General features: G+C 42.2%; 1 protein-coding gene across 3 annotated transcripts in view; it reads right to left on the reverse strand.

Moving 5' to 3' along the window:
* ESRRB (estrogen related receptor beta) overlaps positions 1-23,583 on the reverse strand; it is a 101,112-nt gene that overhangs the window by 33,922 nt on the left and 43,607 nt on the right. For 2 of the 3 annotated variants that reach the window (XM_083735690.1, XM_083735689.1), the window contains exon 2: positions 6,121-6,530. In XM_083735690.1, the coding sequence (XP_083591816.1) occupies positions 6,121-6,530 (410 nt within the window). The remainder of the gene's footprint in view (positions 1-6,120; positions 6,531-23,583) is intronic. The other variant, XM_083735691.1, reaches the window with a different exon arrangement.

The raw sequence follows: 23,583 nt of genomic DNA on the forward strand, positions 1-23,583 counted from the left end.
CATAGAGGGAGGAAATGTATATTGAGATGACCTTAAACAAGCCACCATCCTGCAGTCTTAGTACTCTACATCATTTCTTAACTTTGGATCTTTCTTACATGGTCCATACTGGAATGAATGAAACTGGGTTGAGATATGACTTGGACCATAGGGCAGCTATTAAAAGCAACTGCACCCTGCCATTCAGTTTTTGGCAAAAATGTGGTGCAACATCACATAGTTCCCCATCCCTTGCGCCACATGATTGGCTGATGCTGGAGAATGCAGGAAAACATATGTCATGATGATATAATGGCAGACATTTCCTTAATGACATACACGGAGAGGAGTAAAAGCTTCAACATGGGTTGCCATTTTGGGCAGCAGCCCCATTACAGGCATAGCTTCTGGTTCTGAAATGAGCTAAAGACTGAAAATCACATTGAACTTGCTACTTGTTTTTTAAAAGAATAATTATCACGCTGCCAAAACAGCAGGATGAACTAGTTAACTCCTGGGGCTTATTAAGGAACACTGTAACCCCCAACGATGCTGACTCTGAGCCTGCCTGCCTTACAAAAGGGTTTCACCTTCAGAGTATTATCTTTTAAGACCCACATCCTGACAGTCAACACCAACGTGAGGCAGTTTCATTTCTCTGATGCCCTTCTGCATGCTCACACAGCCCTGCCACCACATGGTTAGATTCAGGAGCTCGGAGTGCAGTACCAGCTGCTTCCATTCAGTCTATACCGTGGCATTGCACAGCGCCTGAATTTCAATAGCCAAGGAAGTATCAAATATCTCTAAAAGCTGGAAATTGAAATTCAAGCTTGATCTCTAGTTAACAAATGAACTGCAGTAGCAAGGCAGGTACCGCCAGCCACAGAATCCCTGCTTTTCTGCAGTGCCTCCCCTCACCCAAACACACACACACACACACACACACACACACACACGAATCAAAGAATTATAGAATCATAGAAGTGCAGAGTTGGAAGGGACCTGGAAAGCACAGTAGGTTTGTCTGTTTTGCATTCCTTTATTTAAATAACCCATTTTTCCCTTTCAAATGCAAGGGTACAATTCCTTCAGAGCAAACCCACTGTTTTATCCATCTTCAGGTAACAAAGAATTAAATAAATAAATAAATCTGGTGTCAAGAATCAGCCAGCAATGTTGCTTTGCGACCTGCACATCCTTTTGTGTACCAAGTCACAAACAAAAAACTGTTCCAGTGCATTCATGTTGTCCCTGACTAAAAGGGAGGAACTATGAAAATATTGCCAATAAACCTTAATGCCATCAGATCACCTTGTATTGTGTCTGGTAGTAAGAGCAATGTGCTGCAATGAATAGGAGCAGATAGGCTTAAGCAGCAAAACCCCTCTTTCTCTCTTCTTTAGAGAAAAGCACAGGTAAAAGAAGGTAGCAGTCAACCTCATTCAACATAAGCAACTCTCTTCAAAATTTAGTAAAGTTCTCTGCTCTGTTGTTGTTGTAGTTGTTGTTGTTGTTGTTCTTTTATTCCTCCCCACCCCCACCTCCCACAACTTTCCCAATTTCTTTTATGGGTCCTGGGGCTGCCTGCCAACAGGACAGAACCACTCACGCTGCCTTGCAATTTCTGTAAGTGCCCTGTGATAAAGTGATGAGATTAACTCATTGGGATTCCAACAGCCTTCCCACCGGCTGGCAGTCACGCTGCCACTTCAGTCACTGTGGACTTGGGGCAATCTGGCAGCTGAAAGAGCTCCAGGGTGTCTTCAGAAGCCAGAGGAGGAACCTGCGCACGCCAATGAGCAGCAGCAAAAGATGCACACATGCATGCATGCTCACACATGTGTGCGAGAGTATGCTTTGAGCATGTCACTCATCCTATTGGACCATGCATAATTGAGGGAAGTGACTTCAAAGACTGGGCTAGCTAGGAGATCCAGGGCTTGAAGTGGGACATAATCTTGAAAGCAACCCAGGACTTTGTGTGCTTAGATCTCAGAGACCTCTTTGGCCCAGAACAGAACAGATATATGCAACATCAGCAGCCTTGGGGGTTGACAGACAGCATGCGGCCCCTGGGTTGGCCAGGGTTGCTATAAATATTGAGAGCTCAACCTTTTATCCTTTCCCTGTGAACAAGAGCAGAGCCTGCATCCTGCTATTTTCTAGCTCCGATTCCCAGAATTCAGGAGTAGGGGATCGGGGATAGTATCAGCATCCTCAGACAGATGCCAGGACACCTGCATCTCAGCAGGACCTACTGCTGATGCCCACTCTGTCCCATCTGCACCATCCGTATAGGAGGTGTCTGCCATTTAAAACTACCCCTAATTTGCATTGCTCTGTGGTATTGTTTATTATTATTCTGCATTGCCTTTGTTTTGACTGTAAGCCATATTGTAGCAGTCAGAAAGATGGAGTGTAAATTAGGAGTGTGCATCAGTTCAAGGTGGGTCGCAAATAACAAGGCGAGTTGGAATCCATACAGGCACACACTCAAGTTGGATCAGCATGTCTTGTGCCACTCTGTAATTTCTGTACCTCCTGTATTTCTATGTTTCTTTAAGGCATTGGGCTTTGCAAGAAGCGAGGCTGTACAAAAGGCCTGCCAAGCACCCAGGAGCTCTGGATTTTGTTGTTGTTAAAGTACAGAAGCAGACCATTTTTAAAACAAGATGAAAGCTTCATCTAAGGTTGTTGTGTGTGGGGGTTTTTTAAAAAAATAAAACCCTACATTGCGCTGTTTTAACAAAACAAAACAAAAAGAGCTCTTTGGAACTCTCCAGACAACATTTTGGACAGCCTCACATTGTAAGGCCTACTGGAAGAAACAAGGAAAGGAAAGGGAAAGGGAAAGGGAAAGGGAAAGGCAAAGGCAAGGCAAGGCTGGTGTGAAGCTACAGTACTGAGGTTTTTTTTAGCGTACTACAAACAAGACACACCACTCATTCGCCTCTTCATTATCATATGACTTGGAAGAACATGAGACAAGTCTCCAGTCCAATGCCCCCCTGCCTCCTGGAAAACATAAAGAAAAGTGAATCCCTTTACTTCCTCCTCAGAAAGCCACTACACCTTTTCATCCACAATTTGGCAAACTTAACCTACTCTGGAGGGTCTCCCAGGCTTGTAAATTCCATCCATTTGGGCCAAAAGGGGAAAAAACGTATAGTCCATTTTGGATTTCCCATTCTGCTGAATGGAGAACAGAGAGCCTCATTTTACACAGAATGGACTGGAACCCAAATTACAGAATCAACGTGAAAAGAGCAAAGAACAACCCAGAAACAGATGGATTTTCTTTTAATGCACAAACGCAGATGCAAGCTGAAGCTTGGGGCCTATTTTCACTCCTAAATGTGAGAAAAGAAATTAAATTAAATGAAAGGTGGTCCATTCCCCATAATTCTGTAGAGAGAGGCTACACTGAGGGCTTTGTGATTAACTAAAATAGAAGTACCGTATTTTTCGCCCTATAAGACGCACTTTTCCCCCTCCAAAAATGAAGGGGAAATGTGTGTGCGTCCTATGGGGTGAATGCAGGCTTTCGCTGAAGCCTGGAGAGCGAGAGGCGTCGGTGCGCACCGACGTCTCTCGCTCTCCAGGCTCCAGGAAGCTATCCACAAGCCTTGCACGCCCGGAGGGAGTTCCCCCGGGCGCGCAAGGCTTGCGGGCGGCAGCACGGAGCATGGGGCGCCCTCCGGAGGACGCCCAGTGCTTCGCACAGGTGTCTGCTAGCCTTGCGCACCCGGGGGATCTCCCCCCGGGCGCGCAAGGCTTGTGGGCGGCAGCCTGCAACGCGGAGCATGGGGCGCCCTCCAGAGGATGCCCCGTGCTCCACGCAGGTGTCGGCAAGTCTTGCGCACCCGGGGATCCCCCCCGGTGAGCGCAAGGCTTGCGGGCGGCAGCTGGCAGCGCGGAGCATGGGGCGCCCTTCGGAGGCCGCCCCGTGCTCCGCGCTGGTGTTGGCAAGCCTTGCGCACCCGGGGGGCGCGTGGGGCGCCCTGAAACAGAGGGTTCCCCATGCTGCGGACTGTAGCCTGCCGCCCGACGCGCGGGGCGCCCTGAAGCAGAGTGCCCCTCGCGCCAGGCAGACATGGGCCAGCCCCACAAGCTCGGGGGACAGCGGGGAGGTGCAGCACCGCCATCCCACTGTTCCCCGACCTGGTTTTGGGGGGGGAAATAAAGGAATTTTTTTTCCCTTTATTTCCCCCCCCCAAAAAAAGTAGGTGCGTCCTATGGGACGGAGCGTCCTATGGGACGAAAAATACGGTACTCTGTCCCACAACCACTCAGCACAGAGCACTGTGCTGCAGTCACTTTCAGAGCGGTCCACCAGAAAGCCCTTCTCTGGAAGAGGGGGAGGCTCAAACCTATTCTCCTTGTGGAGAACATATACATCAGGTCTAACTTTGGAATAGCTACCCCTGCCCCCCACCCCACCCCACCCCACCCCAACAGAAACCCACAAGGAGCATTTTGTTCCATTTTACATCCTCTAATTCAAAAGTCCTCTTTCTGTCAGGACTGAACAGCACTTGGCTGCTGCTGCGGCAGAAGCACACGGCTATTTTTGATGTACGTTCAACAACTGTTACAGTGAAGTGACTGCCAGCTATTGTTAGGAGGCATTTCCTGGTTCTGTAGCATCGGCTGATGAATAATATTACCATAACTCTGTATTAATGCATCTTCTGTCATTCGCCCCCCGACACACACATTTTGAAGTGGTAATAGGTGCTAAGGGATATACAGACTGAATATAAATGAGAACCTTGAGGGTGTCCAATGATCCTATCTCACAGGATTGCTAACATGTTAACAGCTGAAAGCCATGGAAATCAACAGTGGCCCTTCTTTGTAAAATTGTCGAGCATGACTTCACTGTCACAAGCAAAAATAAGGGTCAACCCATAATAACAACCAAACATGACAAGCATGAGGATGCACTTACTTTAAATGAACAAGGCCCTGGAAGTCTCAGGGTTGAAAGAGACGGGACACAGGAGATCTGTGTTCGAATCTTCCCCAACCCCCTTTAAAGCAGCCATTGGAGGCTCCAGCTTTGATCAGAGCAGTGGCAGGAGGGCAGGGCAGCTCTGATATATTTTTATTGTATAGCAGTATACAAATATATCTATAACTAAATAAATTCAGTGCTTGTCACGGAATCATAGAATTGTAGAGTTGGAAGACTCTAGGATCATCTAGAATGGTCTAGTCCAGCCTTTCTCAACCTGTGAGTCCCCAGATGTTGTTGAACTACAACTCCCATCACCCCTAGCTAGCAAGGCCAGAGCTCAGGGATGATGGGAGTTGTAGTCCAACAACATCTGGGGACCCACAGGTTGAGAACCGCTGATCTAGTGCAACCCCCTGCAATGCTGGAATTTCAAACATAGCATCCATGGCAGATGGCCATCCAACCTCTGCTTAAAAACCTCCAATGAAAGAGAGTCCACCACCTTTCCAAGGGAATCCTTTCCACTCTCAAACAGCTCTTACGATCAGAAAGTTCTTCCTGGTGTTTAGTCAGAATCTCCTTTCCTGTCACTTGAAGCCATTGGTCTGGGTCCAACCCTCCACAGCAGGAGAAAACAAGCTTGCTCCGTCTCGCATGTGACAGCCCTTTAGATATATGCAGGTGGCTATCATTTCTCCTCTCTGTCTCCTCTTATCTGGGCTAAACACACCCAGCTCCCTCAACCGTTCCTCACAGGGTTTGATTTCCAGACTCATTTCAGCTTATCCATACCCTTCTTAAACTGTGGTGCCCAGAACTGGATACAGTACACCAGGTGTGGTCTGACCAAGGCAGAATAAAGTGGGACTATTACTTCCCTTAACTGGGACACTATACTTCTGCTGATGCAGCCTAGAAGACCCTTTTCACATGTACACTGCTTGCTACTGACCCAAATGGTAAGGATTGCAAAGCGTTTCATTTTTCACCTGGGTACCCTGCAGTCTGACTCCACATTCACCAAGAGTCTCAAATATCAGCTCTAACCCATTTCTAAAAACATAACACGCCCCAGATCTTATTTCAGTTATTGGGAAACATACGACAACAGCTTCTACTTGCAAACCAAGGAACCCATTTTGACACATTGCTTGCATCCCTTCTCCCAGCCCCCATACCTTGAATTGTCCTCTTGAAGAAGGCTTTGCATGCTTCACAGGAAGCCACTCCATAATGGTACCCGGATGCAATGTCCCCGCACACTAGGCACAGCCTCTTGGGGATGGCGTTCAGCATATACTCGCACTTGGTGGGTGAGTCTTCCATGATGGCGCTGGCGCAGTCGTCGTACCGTTTGCGGCAGGGCCCTCCGCCAATCCCCGCACTGCTGAACATGGGTGGTGAATCCAGGCCATTGGGGTGGCCACCTATAGTGATGCCATAGCCACCGCTGGCGTCGGATGAACCACTTGGGCTGTGGTGGCTGATGGCGTCGATGCCGGAAGATGGGCTGGATGGCTCAGTCTTGATGAAGGATCCACAACTGGAGGTGAGGTGCCGCTCATCTGTGGACATTCTGCCTAACAGCCTGTGGGTAGGAAGCACAGGAACCTATTAGCTGATGGGGGGGGGACACACACATGGAACTGGAACAGAATCTGCTTCAACATTTGATTGTTAAAAAGTACTTTTCCAAAAGAAACCAGAGTCCTTTTTGTTGGGGATAATTCAGACTGAAATTCCCAGGTGTCAAAAAAGGTTGTTTATGTATGCCACTACTGCGGCCTGTGTTTCGTTAGCCCAAAAATGAAAAACGAGCGAGTTCCCAACTAAAGAAGAATGGCAATTTAAGCTGATGAAATATGTGCAGCTTGCAAACTTAACATAAAGAATAAGCGAAGAAGAAGAATGTACGCTTAGAGAAGATTGGAAAACGTTTATTGAATATATGGGAAATAATTGTGCACAGCTAAAAACGCTGGCAGTATTAAGATAAATTCAACAGTGTATATAAGTTTTGATGGATCCAATAATGGAATGCTGAATGGTATAGTTTTTGTAAAATATGCAGGGATTCATGATATGTAAAATCAACTATGGAAAGAGAAGAAGGGAAGTCATTGTTATCTTAAGGATGTAAAAATGAGTATTTTAAATTGTAAACCAGAAATATATGTGTGTGTGTGTGTGTGTGTGTGTGAGAGAGAGAGAGAGAGAGAGAGAGAGAATCTATTTCAACATTTGAAACCATGCATTAAAATATAGTGTGTTTAACATTTACTCATTTATACATACATTCACCACTACCATGATGGTTATGCTAGGTAACTTGGTTTTATTTCTTCAAAAAATATCCAAAAAACAGATGTGTGGGGTGGGGTGAGGACTTTTTTCTTGTAGCCGAAGCCACAGAGCCTATCAGAAGCTTTCAGAATCTGCCTTGGGACAAACTTCTTGTCATTTTAATTTATAATTTTAATTCAGTAGGATGCCTTCTTAGTAGCTTAATCAAACTCAGAAACATGAAAACCTTTTCTGAGTCACCCCGGTTTCCCTCACAATTCACAGTGCACACAGAGCTGATGAACACTGCTAGTGCATATATTTCAACCAATCTGGGTATTGTTGGGTACTTCCATCATTACCCATTTCCCACAGTATATCTGTGCATATATTATAATTATTATTAATTGGTTTAGATGCAACTAACTTATCTCGCTAGTGGACAACCATGCAAGGAGATCTCCTAGAGTAACAAGGCATTCCCCTCTCCTCCTCCATATGCCCTCTTGTCCCCCAAATACGCTGGGGGGTGTTGGGGGAAAAACCCCAAAATAATGTGATGGGGGGGAGACTGTTCCATCAGGCAAGCAGACATGCTTCAGTGATGGAGCAATCCCCTTAGTGTTACATTGAATTCCACCTATTAAATTCCTATCCTGCCCTTCCTCCCAGGGTGATGTACCTGGAAATGGTTGGATGAACTAAATGTTCTGTTCACATGAGAATGGAAATTTTGATAATTGCCATGATTAATGTTTAGGAGTCTCAAAACCAGATATGTGAACAGTTGTAGTGACAGACACTGGGCATACGGATAACTTTGCTGGAACTTGAAAAATGTTGTAAAAAATGAGAATTTTGCACTATAGAAGCCACTGGTCTGACATTTTTTTAAAAAAGAATTCTTATCTTCAGATTATAGTGATCATTCTAGCTAATTGTGAGTCTTCCTTGTGAGGAATTATTAAAGCATTTGGAGCTATTTTTATTTAGAAAAAAGAGGGACATTAAAGAAGTTTCTAAAATTAAGAAGGGTGCAGAGAGAGTGAATAGAACAAAACCCTCATATAGCCCCAGAAACACCAAAATTAATTCACCATATGAAAACAATTAGTAGTAGATTCAGGACAGACAAAAAAAAGTGATTCTTTACACAATGCATAATTAACATATAAAATGCATTGCAACACGATGTGACGGTCACTTGCTCAGATTGCTTTATCAATGTTAGTGTTGATAGTTAAATAAAACCTCCATATTCCAAAGCAGCATGCTTTAAAATAAAGATGAGGATAAACAAGGGAGGGCTGTCGCCTTCATGCCTGGCTTGCCAACTTTCTAGACGCATGAGATTCGCCAGTCTAGATGACACCTGGTCTAATCTGTTGAAGGTTTTCTCATGCTCTTAGGTTGTTTCTTTGAGGTTTCAACTGCACTATTCACCATCTATCCAATAAAATTTCCACAGTTGTTGTTTTTTGAATGCCATTACATATTTGTTGTTCTGATGACCCAATTCAGAATCATTGCAAGTATTCAAAAGACACCTGAAATCTAAAACAGCAAAGTCTTGTGGACATTATACAAGTTTTCCTATTTGTCTTAGGATACATCCACCATGAGGAAACATTTTACTTGGCTCTAGCTACTTTATGAAGAATGTGAAAGGGGAAGAGATTTGATCCAATTCTCCTGTGACCTGGCAAGGGAAACTCTATTACTATTCCTGGCCCCACATAATAGGCTCAGAGGTTCTAAACATTGTGTTCTTTTCGTTAAAAAAAAAAAGGTCATTTCCTAAAGCTCCTTATAGGACTATAAGATCATTGCTATTCTTTGGATCTTCTCCAAATGGTCTCATGCATTTCCTGAACTGAGGTGCCCAGATAAGAACGCAGACCCTTAAACACGGACGGGACAGAGCAGAGGAGTGAGAGGCTGCTTCCTAAATATGAAGCCCAAACAGTTCTCTATATGGCTTAACATGCCATTTGCTCTCTGAGCCATGTATCACATTGCAGATTGAGATCACTGGATAGCCATTCTTCCCCTCAGATTTCTCTCAGCAGGGTATATTAGCCACTTTGCAGCTATTATATCCATTAGCTTCTGCAATCCTTCCTACTACTTAAAAACTCATGGGTGGGATCTAAATGGCTGTGTGCAGAACTTCTCTGCGGCAGCAGGAGTTTCTCAGGCACAAGCCTCACTTTTTAGCAGCGCAGCCAGCAAAAACTCCCCAAAAGTCAATGAAGCTTTCAGAAAATGTTCCAATGCACTGTGCATTGGAATGGGAAATTAGGAAAGCCCAATGTGTGTTCACTCATATAGAAGCTTGTGCATGCGGCTCTTTGGATTTCTGTGTGTGTGTTTGTGAAGTTCTATTACCTACGATGAATTTCTCTTAAACATTCACAACGTTTTCTCTCTCTCTAAAAAGCTCTGGCACTACTTAAAAAGCAGCGGCTGTTTTCTCTGTCTGTGGCCAGTGATGGTTTGTCTGTTTGATGATGAGGATGATGTGTCGCTTGCTACAAAAAAATAATTTCAAAGTGACTTACACTTTTAAACACACACACGCACCTTACAATGCCAAATTAAAATACATCAAAAGTATTTTTTTAATTAACTACTCAAATAATTTATATCAATAAGTATCAATCAGACTTCAGATGTTCAGCTCTTAACCAAGTTTTGGGCCATATACCATCTTCCGGGGATATTGCATCATGTCCCAAACCACAGACCTTGCATGAGACCTGGCAGTCAAGGGATTAATAGTATTTAATAGTCATGATGCTGCCACTGAATTCAGTAGTATATGAACTGACTTCTTAGAGCTCTTTGAATGCTTATTTTATTTTATTACAGTTTGGGTTTGTTCACCACATTTTCCCTTCTCCACATCCTTCGCTTCTTCTCTGTCCCTCCCTTCTTCCCTCCCTCCTCTTCTTCTTCCCTGAAAAGCAATAACTACACGGCTTAATTTCACAGACGTTGCTCGTAGATCCTAAATTCAAATCTCTTAATGACTGCAGCTGATCTACTCTGATGTCACGGAAAGCACTTTAGCCAAGAGTACACTACTAGGTCCAAGCTAATATTTCAACAAAAGGAGTAGGACAGGTAGTAAGAAAACTTTATGGGGGAAATGAAAACACAGGTGTGGCACTCATACCTATTATAGAATCACAGAATCATTGAGTTGGAAGGGACCCCAAGGGGGCAAGTCTCCAGGCCCTGATGGTCTAACCTCCAAATATTATAAAGTTTTAAAGGACTATTTGATACAACCCTTGATGGAGGTTTGTAACCAGATTATGGAGGGAAGGAAGGCACCGGAAACGTGGAAAGAAGCTTTCATCACATTGATACCTAAACTAGAAACTGAAAAGACTCAACTTAAGAATTACCGCCCCATCTCACTCCTAAATGTGGATTACAAAATTTTTGCAGATATTCTGGCAAGTAGACTTAAAAAAGTATTAAATGAAGTGATCCATAAGGACCAGGCTGGCTTTCTCCCTGGTAGGCATTTGTTTGATAATTTTTATTGATGCAGAGAAGGCCTTTGATAATATTTCTTGGATGTTCATGAAGAAAAATTTGGAAGGGATGGGAGTGGGGCGGGGGTTTGAAAATGGTATAGAAGCAATCTATACAGAACAAAAAGCTAAATTGATAGTAAACAATGTGGTGACAGAGGAGTTTAAAATTGAAAAAGGGACACGTCAGGGGTGCCCCCTATCCCCCCTATTGTTCATCTCAGTTCTGGAGGTGTTGCTAAACATGATTAGAAAGGACCGGTTGGTTCAAGGAATTGAGGTCGGAGTGAAACAATATAAATTGAAAGCATTTGCAGATGACTTGGTATTAACATTACAGGAACCAGTCTCCAGTACTAAAAGAGTGTTAGAATTAATTTCTGACTTTGGTCGGGTGGCGGGGTTTAAGTTAAATAAGCAAAAAACCAAGGTTTTAGCAAAAAATTTGACAGTTACAGAAACAGATGAGTTCTCTAAAGAAACGGAGTTGAATGTGGTTAAAAAAGTAAAATACCTAGGGGTGTACCTGACCTCCAAAAATTTGAATTTGTTTAAAGATAATTATGAGAAATGTTGGTCAGAAATCAAAAGAGATTTGGAAAGATGGTCAAGATTGAAACTTTCCTTGTTAGGCCGAATAGCTGCTGTAAAGATGAATGTATTGCCGAAAATGTTATTTTTGTTTCAGGCCCTACAGATCGTGGACAAGGTGGAATGTTTTGGAAAGTGGCAGAAGGATATTTCTAAGTTTGTTTGGCAGGGCAAAAAGCCCCGAATAAAGTTTAAAATATTAACTGATGCGAAAGAAAGAGGGGGATTTGCCCTGCCAGACTTGAGGTTATATTATGAATCTGCAGCCTTCTGCTGGTTGAAAGATTGGATTTTATTGGAGAACACTGACGTCCTAGATCTGGAAGGGTTTGACAATGCGTTTGGGTGGCATGCATATTTGTGGTATGACAAGGTTAAAGTGCACAAATTGTTTAAAAATCATATTGTCAGAAGAGCAATTTTGATGGTCTGGACAAAATATAAAGACTTATTGGAGAGTAAGACTCCGAGGTGGCTCTCACCGGTGGAGGCCAAGGCACGTAAGAGACTTAACATGGAGGCCCATTGGCCTAAATACTGGGAAATAATTGAAAAAATTGGAGATAATTGGAGGTTGCTGAGCTTGGAAAAACTGAAAACTAAGGTGCGAGACTGGCTGCACTATGCGCAAATTCAGGAGGTCTTTAAAATAGATAAAAAGGTTGGATTCCAGGTGGAAAAATCGAAACTAGAGACTGAATTGTTAGAGCCAAAAAGTAAACTACTTTCAAGAATGTATAACTTGCTGCTTAAGTGGAATACACAGGATGAGACAGTCAAATCCGCCATGATAAAATGGGCGCAGGACGTGGGGCACAACATTATGTTTGTAGACTGGGAAAGGTTATGGAACACCGGTTTGAAATTTACGGCATGCACTGCCTTGAAGGAAAATATTATGAAAATGGTATACCGGTGGTACATGACCCCAGTCAAACTAGCTAAGATATACCATCTGTCTGACAATAAATGTTGGAAATGTGGAGAGGCGGAAGGGACATTCTTTCATCTCTGGTGGACCTGCCCGAAAGTGAAGGCCTTCTGGGAAATGATCCATAATGAACTAAAAAAGGTACTGAGATTTACCTTACCTAAGAAACCAGAGGCCTTCCTTCTGGGCATGGTAGACCAGAGAGTGCTTAAGAAGGACAGAACCTTTTTCATGTACGCTACCACAGCAGCAAGGATCCTGATTGCAAAATATTGGAAGACACAAGATTTACCCACGCTGGAGGAATGGCAATCACAGTTGATGGACTATATGGAATTGGCTGAAATGACTGGCAGAATCCGAGACTTGGGAGAAGAAACAATTGAGGAGGACTGGAAAAAGTTTAAGGACTATTTGAAAAAACACTATAAGCTGTATGAATGTTAAAAAAATGCACCTTTCAGGAAACTCTAGCTTCAGCAAATGTAAGTTAATGAAATGAAAATTAAGACACAAGAATTTAGAGGTAAAATAATGAAATAACTTTATTGTGTTTAATACAAAGCATACAAGAATTGGGTTATAGTAAAATTGAAATCAGGGAACATGATAAAATGGAAGATACAATAAGTTTTGAAATAAGTTAACAAATTGCTGATGTTTTATATGACAGAGAACGCAGGGTTTGGAGGATGTGGGGAAGTCCTTTAGATTGGATGGAAAAAGAATATGGAAATTTGTTATTCTTCTATTCTATTTTCTTATAACTATCCTTTATTCTTTTTTCTGTATTTCTTAAAATTAATAAAAATATTTTAAAAAAAAAGGAAGGGACCCCAAGGGCCATCTAGTCCAACCCCCTGAAATGCAGGGATCTGAGTGCAAAACCTGACATTTATCCCTATTGATTTTACATTTTGTTCCTGACGTTGTTTGCAAAGATAAAAGGACCCATCGCTGATTCCTAGTGGTCCGTGGTGCAGCAATAAAACTGCCAGCCCATTTGCAAAGCTAAGCAAGGTCTGGGATGGTTTCAAATTGGATGGGAGTCAGCGTGCTGAGATTTCTTCATGGCAGGGGGTTGAACCTTGAGGTCCCATCCAATTCGATGATTCTATGTTACATTATGCTCCGCTTTTCCATTTTCTCATTATCCCCTGTGAGCTGGCCACCTACAAACATCAACATTTGCATCCACATTCAGCTCATTTAATTCCCCTAACAAGATGTGCATAGCTCTATGGTGAATGTGTGAGTAATGTCCAAGAAGCAGTTTATACACTACTTTCCCTTTGACCACTTATTACCTAATCACATCATGAAAAGCTATATATACATTTTAATGAACACAAATCTTGATTCTTCACGATGCTCAGTTTGTCCAACCTAGATGTGCCCCCTCATAATCCCAATGATTTTGCCTTAAAACAACTTTTTTGTTATTTTATTTATCTACTATATTTCTTAGATGCTTTTCTCACCAAGCAACTCAAAGCAAATTACATTAAAGCCAACAATAAAAAACTAAAAACACAGCAATACAAATACTAAAAACACAGCTAAACAAAGTTTCCAAATGAGCCCATTTTGACAGTGCAACAGAAGTTGTTGTTGCTGCTGCTGCTGCTGCTACTGCTGCTGCTGTTATTAAACACACAGAACAGTAGGTCTCAGGGCAGGTTACAATTTAAAATTCAGAATTAAAAACAGTTAAAACTAGACCATATATATCCCATAGAATACTTTTGTAACTGGAACCCTCTGTCCTCTTGCTAAACCCTCATTTTGGCTATTCCTACCTAATGTGTTTTAGCTACTCTCACCTCAATCAATTTTCTAAATAGCCAAAGCTTTGTTATTACTGAGGAAAATCCTTTTAAAATATAAGTTGGGTAAGTAAATACATTTTAATCTTTGTTTCTGTTCTATTAACATTTCAGAAGTATTTTCTCACTGAGCATGAAGACTAGATTTTTTTTTTTAATTTATGGAATTCCCATGATGCCAACATGATCTCATAAACTGCACCAATGCACCCCAGTGAAATGCCACCTATGGGACAGGTATTGCCCAAACCAGTTTTAAAAAGATGGCATGCAATTTTGAATTAAATATACTCCTTTCTACTTTGATTTGGAAAAATCACTATAGCATTTCCCAGGCAGTTTCCATCAGAAAGCATATAAGCTATTTTTTGTGTGTGTTTTTTTACAGATGCTTATTGTGGAATAATGTACGTACATATTCACAATAAAATACTTGCTGCATTTAGAAAAAAATATTGGTGCCTTCATATACACATAACTTAATTTGTGTGGGTTACGTAGAGTGTAAGAATATGGTTTTGGGTGCTTAAAGGCTCTGCTGGCAAAGATATTTGAGTCTTTGCCTTTGTTGACCATGCAGATTGGCACACCAATCTCAAAAGAGTCACTTGAAAATCAGCTTGCATTGAAACACTAGGCAAAAACTATTCCCCTATGCTGGATTGAAATAAATATTTGTTTAACCTCAGAGCTTCAGTTCAGGATAAAGAAATACTCCCTCTAACTTGGGGAGCATTCAACTATGTTAGAGTAGACCCATTAATTAACATGATTAAGTTAGGTCTATTAATTTCACTCTGAGTAAAACCTACTTGAATACCACCCAAAGGCTATAGATTATGTAATCTGGAATAAATTGTAAGGGCTGCTAAGATGTATAAACAAAGGAAACTTGGAAACATAAATAAAATAAAGATTGACCTTTTAAAAAGTTCAGCCCTTACAATGAAGGTAGATGTAGTGAAGTTCTGGAAAAGAAAACAATGCAGCAAGGAGAGTGGGTAGGAAAATATAAATTGTGGGTGGTGATTAAAGATATCATTCTAATTTTCTGGTTATGAGTTGTAGACCTGTAGCACAGAGGAAACTAGGTAGTAAGTTTGCATTGTCTTGCTTGATAGAAAGTACCATGGACAGTTCTGGCTGTGTGCTCATTTCAAGGCAATCCGTAACACAGCATACTGTGCATAGGAAGCATTTGATGGTTTTTTGCTGCATTTTTTGCAGCCTTTTTTGTTGTTTGCTTAAGAATCAATTAATTAAATTGATTATGCATTATTGGCAATATAGGCAATTGCTTAATTGCTTTGCAGCAAGTTTGTCTTGCTGTGGATCAATTAGCAAGACTGATTAAAACAAGAGTTGATAAAAATTAGTATTTTCTGAAAATATGCCTAGAGGGGGAATTTATAGAACATAAAAAAAGCTAAAGGAGAGTGCTTTGAGGGGGAAAACGTATTTTTCTTCCACACAACCACTTTGCAAAGGATCAAAAAATTAAGAAGGGCCCTATTCTGTGTAGATCCTGAGTCAGTCTCTACCAGTGAGGAACAGATATCATTAGGAATGAAGTAGGTATTTTATGCATTTAAATTACACCGTAATCTGAAGAGTTCAAATTTTGGTCTGTGGAATTTTTCTTAACTTCATCTCTTTAAATAGCTCCCCCCAGTCCTCCATCTCACCTCTCACATTGCTTTTGAAACAGCACTCAAGATCAATAACAGTTTGCCAGCAGTGTTGGGTCTGCAGTTTGAGACCGATGAGGATAAACCTTCTTTGGGTGCATGGAACAAGTTATGTGGTAGATCCCAGCTTTTGATTTTGTTCCTTGCTCTATCTGAATTGCCTATTTCATCAGAGCACGTTGTATGGGTTCATCTCTCTTGGCATTTTGTTTCCAGCTGTGGCCAGCCACTTGCTTTGCAAGCCACAACCCACTACAGCATAAATCGAGAAATAACATCAATCAGTCTAAAGAATGCAATAAACCCAGGTTCATAGGGCCAAAAGTACAGTGACATTTGAACCAGGGAACCAGACCAATCCACCACCTTTTGCCTCCTCCACACTGTGTACCAGCTCTCTTACAACACTTCTCTCCTCTGCCTTTTACAAATCTTCCTGTGAGCAAAGAATGAATAAATCGCTTCATTTCAAACAGGAGAGCTGTTTTAGATTTTGGTTCTCTGGCTTCCTTCGAACCAATAGCAATACTTAGTAATTTTGTGTTATTTGTTTGTGTAATTTGAATCCTGACCTTAAAAAACTCTGTGAGGGTGACTTACACATAGTATAGCAGAAACGGTAACAACAGTAAAACACAGTTTTAAGCAAATTACCAAGGTTGCAATGCAAAATCATAAGGCAATATTAAAGACATCAAACTCAAATTTAAAATTCCAGTGATTTAAAAAAAAATATCTCTGCCTGTTGCTGAAATAACAGTGGTAGATGCCCTGTGAGCAGAGATTTATTTTTTTCCTAGAAAAATAGGAGCCAGTACTCATCATGAAGTTGTTACAGTATGTGTCACACTTCTTAACAACAACCAAAGAGGTGGCCTTGTGTACCCCCTTGGGAAGACAGGTGAAGTAATGCCAGTGTACTGGAAGAAGCAAAGATCACCAGTGTCAAAGCAATGATTCTTCAACATCAACTTCCTTGGACTGGTCATGTTGTGCTGATGCCTGATGATCGTCTTCCAAACCAACTAGTCTATTCCGAACTTAAAAATAGAAAGTATAATGCTGGTGGTCAACAAAAGAGGTTTAAAGACACTCTCAAGACAAATCTTTAAAAAAATGTAGTATAAACACTGACAACTGGGAAACACTGGCCTGCAAGCACTCCAGTTGGAGAACAGCCTTTACCAAAGGTGTCATGGACTTTGAAGACACTCGAACTCAGGAAGCAAGGGAGAAACGTGCTAAGAGGAAGGCACGTTTGGCAAATCCACACCGTGATCAACTCCCGCCCGGAAACCAATGTCCCCATGGTGGAAGGACATGTGGATCCAGAATTGGCCTCCACAGTCACTTACAGATTCATTGTTCAAACCGTGTTTACGGAAGACAAATCTTACTCGGCTACGAGAGATTGCCAAAGAAGAAGACCCCCTTTAAAAAAAGCATGGCCTGTGAGCCTCTTTTAACAGAACGTTTCATAATTGGTGGTGCTACCACTGAAAAAGCCCTATCTGTGGTTGCCACCGACAATATCTTGCAAAAAGGCCCTAACAGTGACTGTGAACAGACTTGCTTACAGAGGCAGTGAAAGGTGGGACTATAGCTCAAAGGAAGCTTACATGTTTTGAATGCAGAAAGTTTCTATCCCTAGTGAATCCAGCACAAAGGATTTCATATATCAGGCTGTGAGAAATAGCTCAACCTGAGACCTCTTCCAGCTGAAGTAGTTGGACCAATTTCCTGAGTGAGCCCAAGGCAGCTTCATGTGTTCACTTCAACCTGAGTTAAAATTGAGAAAGTGCTGTAGAGACTCTCCATTGCCTCAAAAAGCTACACAGATTGAGATCTGAATTGCTCAAGAGCACTAAATGATAGATCAGCAACATCACTGTTGTTGTTGTTATTTATTAAATTCACAGTCGCCTTCACACCAAAGCCTCTAAGTAATGTTGTTAAACACACCCAACATAATCAACTATGAAATAAACACAAGGGAAACAGCCACAGCACAGCAAACAGAACAAATGGCTCTCATTCAGCACCCCAGTTCTTTTCATGCCAAGCTTTGCTTTGAATCTAACTTCTATCACAACGTCTTTGTCGGTCTGTTCTTTTCGTGTGTGCACACTATAGGCATCTTGCTGTAGGGTTTGCCATCGGGTTATGGAAAGTTTATGCCCAAAGTAAAAGGTGGGGTAGATTGGAACTGTAAAAACCAGGAGTACCCAGTCAGTGCTCCCCAACCTGGAAAGTCTGTCTCGAGACAGGGCTCCAGAGGGCAGTTTTGCTGGCAGCCCGAGGAGAACTGGGTTATATTAGGTCTATTGATGTGGAAGTTGGCTGAGACCCAGTTCTTCCAAATGAATCGAAGAAATTGATTTTTTTCTTTCCCATGGAGGAGATGGGGAGATTCAATTCCAGGCTCTGCTGTGAAGGGGTGGGGGTAGCAGATACTTGGGTCTAGACTTCTGAACAAAAATATATTCAGTAGATTAAAAACAGAGAGACTTCCCCTCCTCCTTTCAGGGGTGCCAACTTGAATAAAATGTGGTTTTTGGGGGGAGTGGGGCTTGGTAGATTGGGGAAATGCTGTGGACATAGTGTACCTTGATTTCAGAAAGGCTTTTGACAAAGTCCCCATGATATTTTCATGGGGTTCTCAAATGAGACCCCCAAAACGTTTTCCTATTCAGAGCGAGATTAATGCTGTTCTAAGAAACATTGCCGTCACTCTGAACTGGCTTCAGTTGGCCCTCAGTGGTACTGTCATATAGCTAAATCTGACTGACTTTGTAGCATGGTAATGTCATCCCATTATATTCTTTTGCCTAGGAGTATCAGCCATGTGATTGTCTGAAGGAAACACAGCAATAAGAAGCAAACACAACAGCACCATAACAGCAGTAACAGAGAGGGGAAAGAATAGCAGACAGATATTACAAATAGGAATATTTGTGTACTTTGTAGTATTCTTTGAGAACTATTCCACTCACACACAAAAGTTGCACTTTTAACCAAAAATGCAGAAGTGGCAAACTTTTGGCACAGCCCTAGAATCCAACACCATCTATAAGATCAATAGAAAGCAGCCAGTCCTGGATGACAAATTGCAATCTAATTCAGTGCATCTTATGGCATGGAAAGTAATGATAGGCAATTAGTTCTTTTCAATTAGAGTTTGTTATCCATGATTTTTCTGGATGAAGAAGTGTGAAAAGGAAGACTGGGGGTTTGAATGTGCACACAGGACCATATACATATATCTGAGCCAGATTCAAAACAGTCGTGCACAAATGGGAGGAATGCCAGCAACTAAAGACTAGACATGGGGGGGAAATGAAGTCACACAAAAATGTCTAGTGAGGGCACGTTAAAAGCAGAGATTCCAGAATGAAATGCACCAATATATCTGCAGAAAGAGCTCACATCTGGGATGAAATAGGCAGCTACATAGCAGCTCTGAAATTATCTGAACATCTTTTAACTATACCCACACAATCCCCAGATGTGCATACTCCTTGAAGCTGAACCCCTCCAAAAAATATTTGTTTGAGGGGGGTCAGGCCCCCTCAATGTTCATCATCTCAGGTCGGAGGAGCTGGGAATTCAGCAGCTTCAATGATAGCTCCTCCTCCTCCTACCACAGAGGAGGAGGAGGTTGGAAGCAGCCCTTTGCCCATGGTGGTGGCATGAGGAGGAGGAGGAGGAGCCACTGGCCACTGAAGCTGGGCTGCCGTCACGTTCCTAGCTCCTCCAACCTGGCGCAACGTCCGGATGTCAACATCCTAGCAAGGTGACGTCCTGGCATGATGTCGTCATGCTCCCAACATCCTGATGTAATGTCCTGATGTCACATGTGCCCCCCCCCCAATTGCACATACAAGATGTCACCTCTGACAACACCTGTAACCTCTCTATGGAGCTCACCTATTTTAAATAATGTGCATTAAATATAGAATGCCTATAGCCCCATCCATTGGGCTACCTGTACTAATATACCCTCAAAACAATTAACTGTATGCCAGAAGGTAGATTTTCAACACCTACTTTAACACACCCAGCTTAAGTGGTCATTTCCAGTGCTCTTTTCCCCCACTGCGAAGGCTTTCACTGAGAATGTACAATGTAGGGCTATACAACATACCCCACTTTCAGACATTTGAAATGTATATGACCTGTATTCAAATAAATAGTTGTGTTAGCCCAACAACTTTTAGCTGTGCAATGTAATATACCTGCCCCTTCCCTGTACACATCATGCACATCACCTAAATTTGCTCAGATTGGGGAGGGACAGGGGAAAATACATTGTGAAGCTAAAAGGTCTTGTGTTAGCAAGACTACTTAGTTGAACACCACTTTTTCTTATCAGTAACAGATCATCCACACAACCACTACTCTGTGTGTGTGTGTGTGTGTGTGTGTGTGTGTGTGTGTTGTTTGTTTGTTTCTAGGGGCAGCATTTTGAATTTAATATGGTAATGGTGAGGTAGACAAATATGTGCTTTGCCAGATCCTCAGCACTAATTTAATACATCCCTCCAAATGTCTTTAAAAGGCTTAATAAAATCCAGCAGAACGTTCTTCTGCACAAGCTTCACCAAAATGCACTACCTGTTTAACTCCCATTCATCTCAATGTATCTACTCATTTTTAGCATTCATATTCTAGGAGGCCTTCACCACAAGGTCAAAGGTCTGGTCACAATATAATTCAAAGTATATGATGAGTAATTCCAAAACATATATCTTCATAAAACTTGTTGCCATCAACACTCCATCCATTCCAAAATACCTCAAATTTCTGAAAGCAAAACAGGCAGTAGTATACTCACATCATCCAAAGGCCTGGTGAAATGTTTTCACCAGCTCAAAGCAGGAGCTCAAGGAGGAGAGTGTTCAAAACTGAGGTGCCACTGCCAAGAAGACTCTAAATATGAATCCCAGCCAACCAAACATCTACTACTAATGGTATATCTAATATGGCATGTGCAACAGATCTAAAATCATAGCCATGATTATACTGGAAGAGGCACTCTTTGAAGCAGGTAGGCTCCAATTTGTTTATAGCTTTATGTGTCAGATGATGCTCGAATTCAATTTGGTGACAACTTGCTTGACACAACATGGTCTAACCTCCCTGCAAACAAACTGGGATGAATGCTTAAGAACAGCATCTCTGGGAAATGATATATAATGAACTGAAAAAGGTATTTAAATATACCTTTCTGAAGAAACCAGAGGCCTTTCTCTTGGGTATTGTCGGCCAATTGGTGCCAAAGAAGGATAGAACATTCTTTATGTACGCTACAACAGCAGCAAGAATACTCATCGCAAAGTATTGGAAGACACAAGATCTACCCACCCTGGAAGAATGGCAGATGAAGGTGATAGATTATTATACTCTGGTTTCACCTCAGATCGTATAAATCTTTCACCTTCTGAAGGTGATAGATTATATGGGACTGGCAGAAATGACTGGCAGAATCCTAGACCAGGGGAGAGAGACAGCGGAAGAAGATTGGAAGAAATTTAAGGACTATCTTAAGAAACATTGTAAAATTAATGAATGTTAGAATGACGTTGGTTTAGAAATTACGTGGTTTCCAGTGGTAATGGATAAGTAAAATGAAAAGAAAGGCTAAAAATTAAATGAAAAACAAGGGAAAGGATTTGCTGAATTAATAAATTAGAAATTGGAATACAGAGAGGGGAGGTATGAGGAAGTCGGGGAAGTAAGTTATAAGAAAAAAAGGGATTGAAATTATACTTGTCTTTTATTTTTGTCTGTTTTTATTATTGTTTTGTTTTGTTTTTATATAAATTTTGAAACCTTAATAAAAATCTTTTAAAAAAAAGAACAGCATCTCTGGCAGTGACTGTGACAGCTTGATGGTTTTGGAGTCCATGGGTGCTACAAGTTGTTGGTTTTGTCCCTGCTGCTACAAGACTCCCTAAAATAATTTTAAGTGGCTCAGAAGTCCTGAAAGAGTATGAAATTCCTCTCCTTTTCCAGGTGCATTTATTACACCAAAAGGGGAGTAAGGTAAGTCAATGAGAAGAAAGCAAGTTATGAAGTTTATGTTGCATATAAAACGGATGTGATCAAAATGACTAGTGAAGTAAATTATTCCAGCAATAGCATTCTGAACAGAGATAAGCAGGTCAAGGTGGGAATGGGGAATGCCAGCGAAAAGAAGATTAATCAATAATCAAGATGGGGAAAGAGCAAGACTTTGATCCAGAGTAGTGTGCAGATAGCTCTGAGTCCAGTAAGCCCCTTTTGCTGCTGTTGTTTCTTACTCTCCATCCCACCCAGCAAGCTGCAATAAAAGTTGAGAGATCATCTGAGGCAGTTTGCGTTGTGATATGGCAAAGAAGAATTTCTATCAGCCACAGTGGACCCAGGCAGGCCAGTTTCCATGCCTAAAGTGGCTTGCTAGATTGTGGCCCAGTGCATTAACCAAGGTCTCAGCAATGGAAATAATAAATAGCAAAATCCATTATTAATCCTTCATTTATTTTAACATGCTTTAACCAAGGACTGATGACCAAACTTAGATGTGACATCAGAAATGCATGAATGCATGGGGATGGGCGGGGGCTGAGTGGGAAGAAAACGAAAAGCCTCTACATGGGGGATTTTGGGTCAGGCCCAAGTCAGAGGGGAAGGCGTTTCTCCGCTTTCATCCATGTGGGTTCCCCAATACAAACCATGCTCCCTGTAAGCCAGAAGGGGAAACAGATAGGTGAACTACGAAAACTGCATGCCTAAGCGACTGAGCAGGTGATCAGTGATAATGGAAGAATTCTTAGGAGGGGTAATAATAAAGATTCTGGCTTTTACATATTGAGCTAGAGCTGACAATCTAATCTGAGATTTCTAAAAGCAAATTAGAAGTCTGAACTTGAAAAACACGTCAAAGAACAGATATGAACAGAAATAATTGGGTATGAACAGCACCATGAAAACCATGCAACTGAACATAATTGTATGGTGAGGGGGGAAAGGTGAGTCCAAGGGCTCAGACCTCAGGAGAGAGTGGGAAAATGTTGTTGTTGTTGTTGTTTAGTCGTGTCCAACTCTTTGTGACCCCGTGGATCCAAGAACACCAGGCACTCCTGTCTTCCACTGCCTCCTGCAGTTTGGTCAAACTCATGCTGGTAGCTTTGAGAACACTGTCCAACCATCTCGTCCTCTGTCGTCCCCTTCTCCTTGTGCCCTCCATCTTTCCCAACATCAGGGTCTTTTCCAGGGAGTCTTCTCTTCTCATGAGGTGGCCAAAGTATTGGAGCCTCAGCTTCAGGATCTGTCCTTCCAGTGAGCACTCAGGGCTGATTTCCTTAAGAATGGACAGGTATGATCTTCTTGCAGTCCACGGGAGTCTTGAGAGTCTCCTCCAGCACCATAATTCAAAAGCATCAATTCTTCGGTGATCAGCCTTCTTTATGGTCCAGCTCTCACTTCCATACATCACTACTGGGAAAACCATAGCTTTAACTATACGGACCTTTGTTGGCAAGGTGATGTCTCTGCTAAGGTAAAGGTAAAGGTACCCCTGCCCGTACGGGCCAGTCTTGACAGACTCTGGGGTTGTGCGCCCATCTCACTTAAGAGGCCAGGGGCCAGCGCTGTCCGGAGACACTTCCGGGTCACGTGGCCAGCGTGACATCGCTGCTCTGGCGAGCCAGAGCCGCACACGGAAATGCCGTTTACCTTCCCGCTGGTAAGCGGTCCCTATTTATCTACTTGCACCCGGAGGTGCTTTCGAACTGCT

This window comes from Podarcis gaigeae, assembly GCF_964106915.1.
Source record: "Podarcis gaigeae genome assembly, chromosome: 1".
In the NCBI taxonomy this organism is placed as follows: Eukaryota; Metazoa; Chordata; class Lepidosauria; order Squamata; family Lacertidae; genus Podarcis; species Podarcis gaigeae.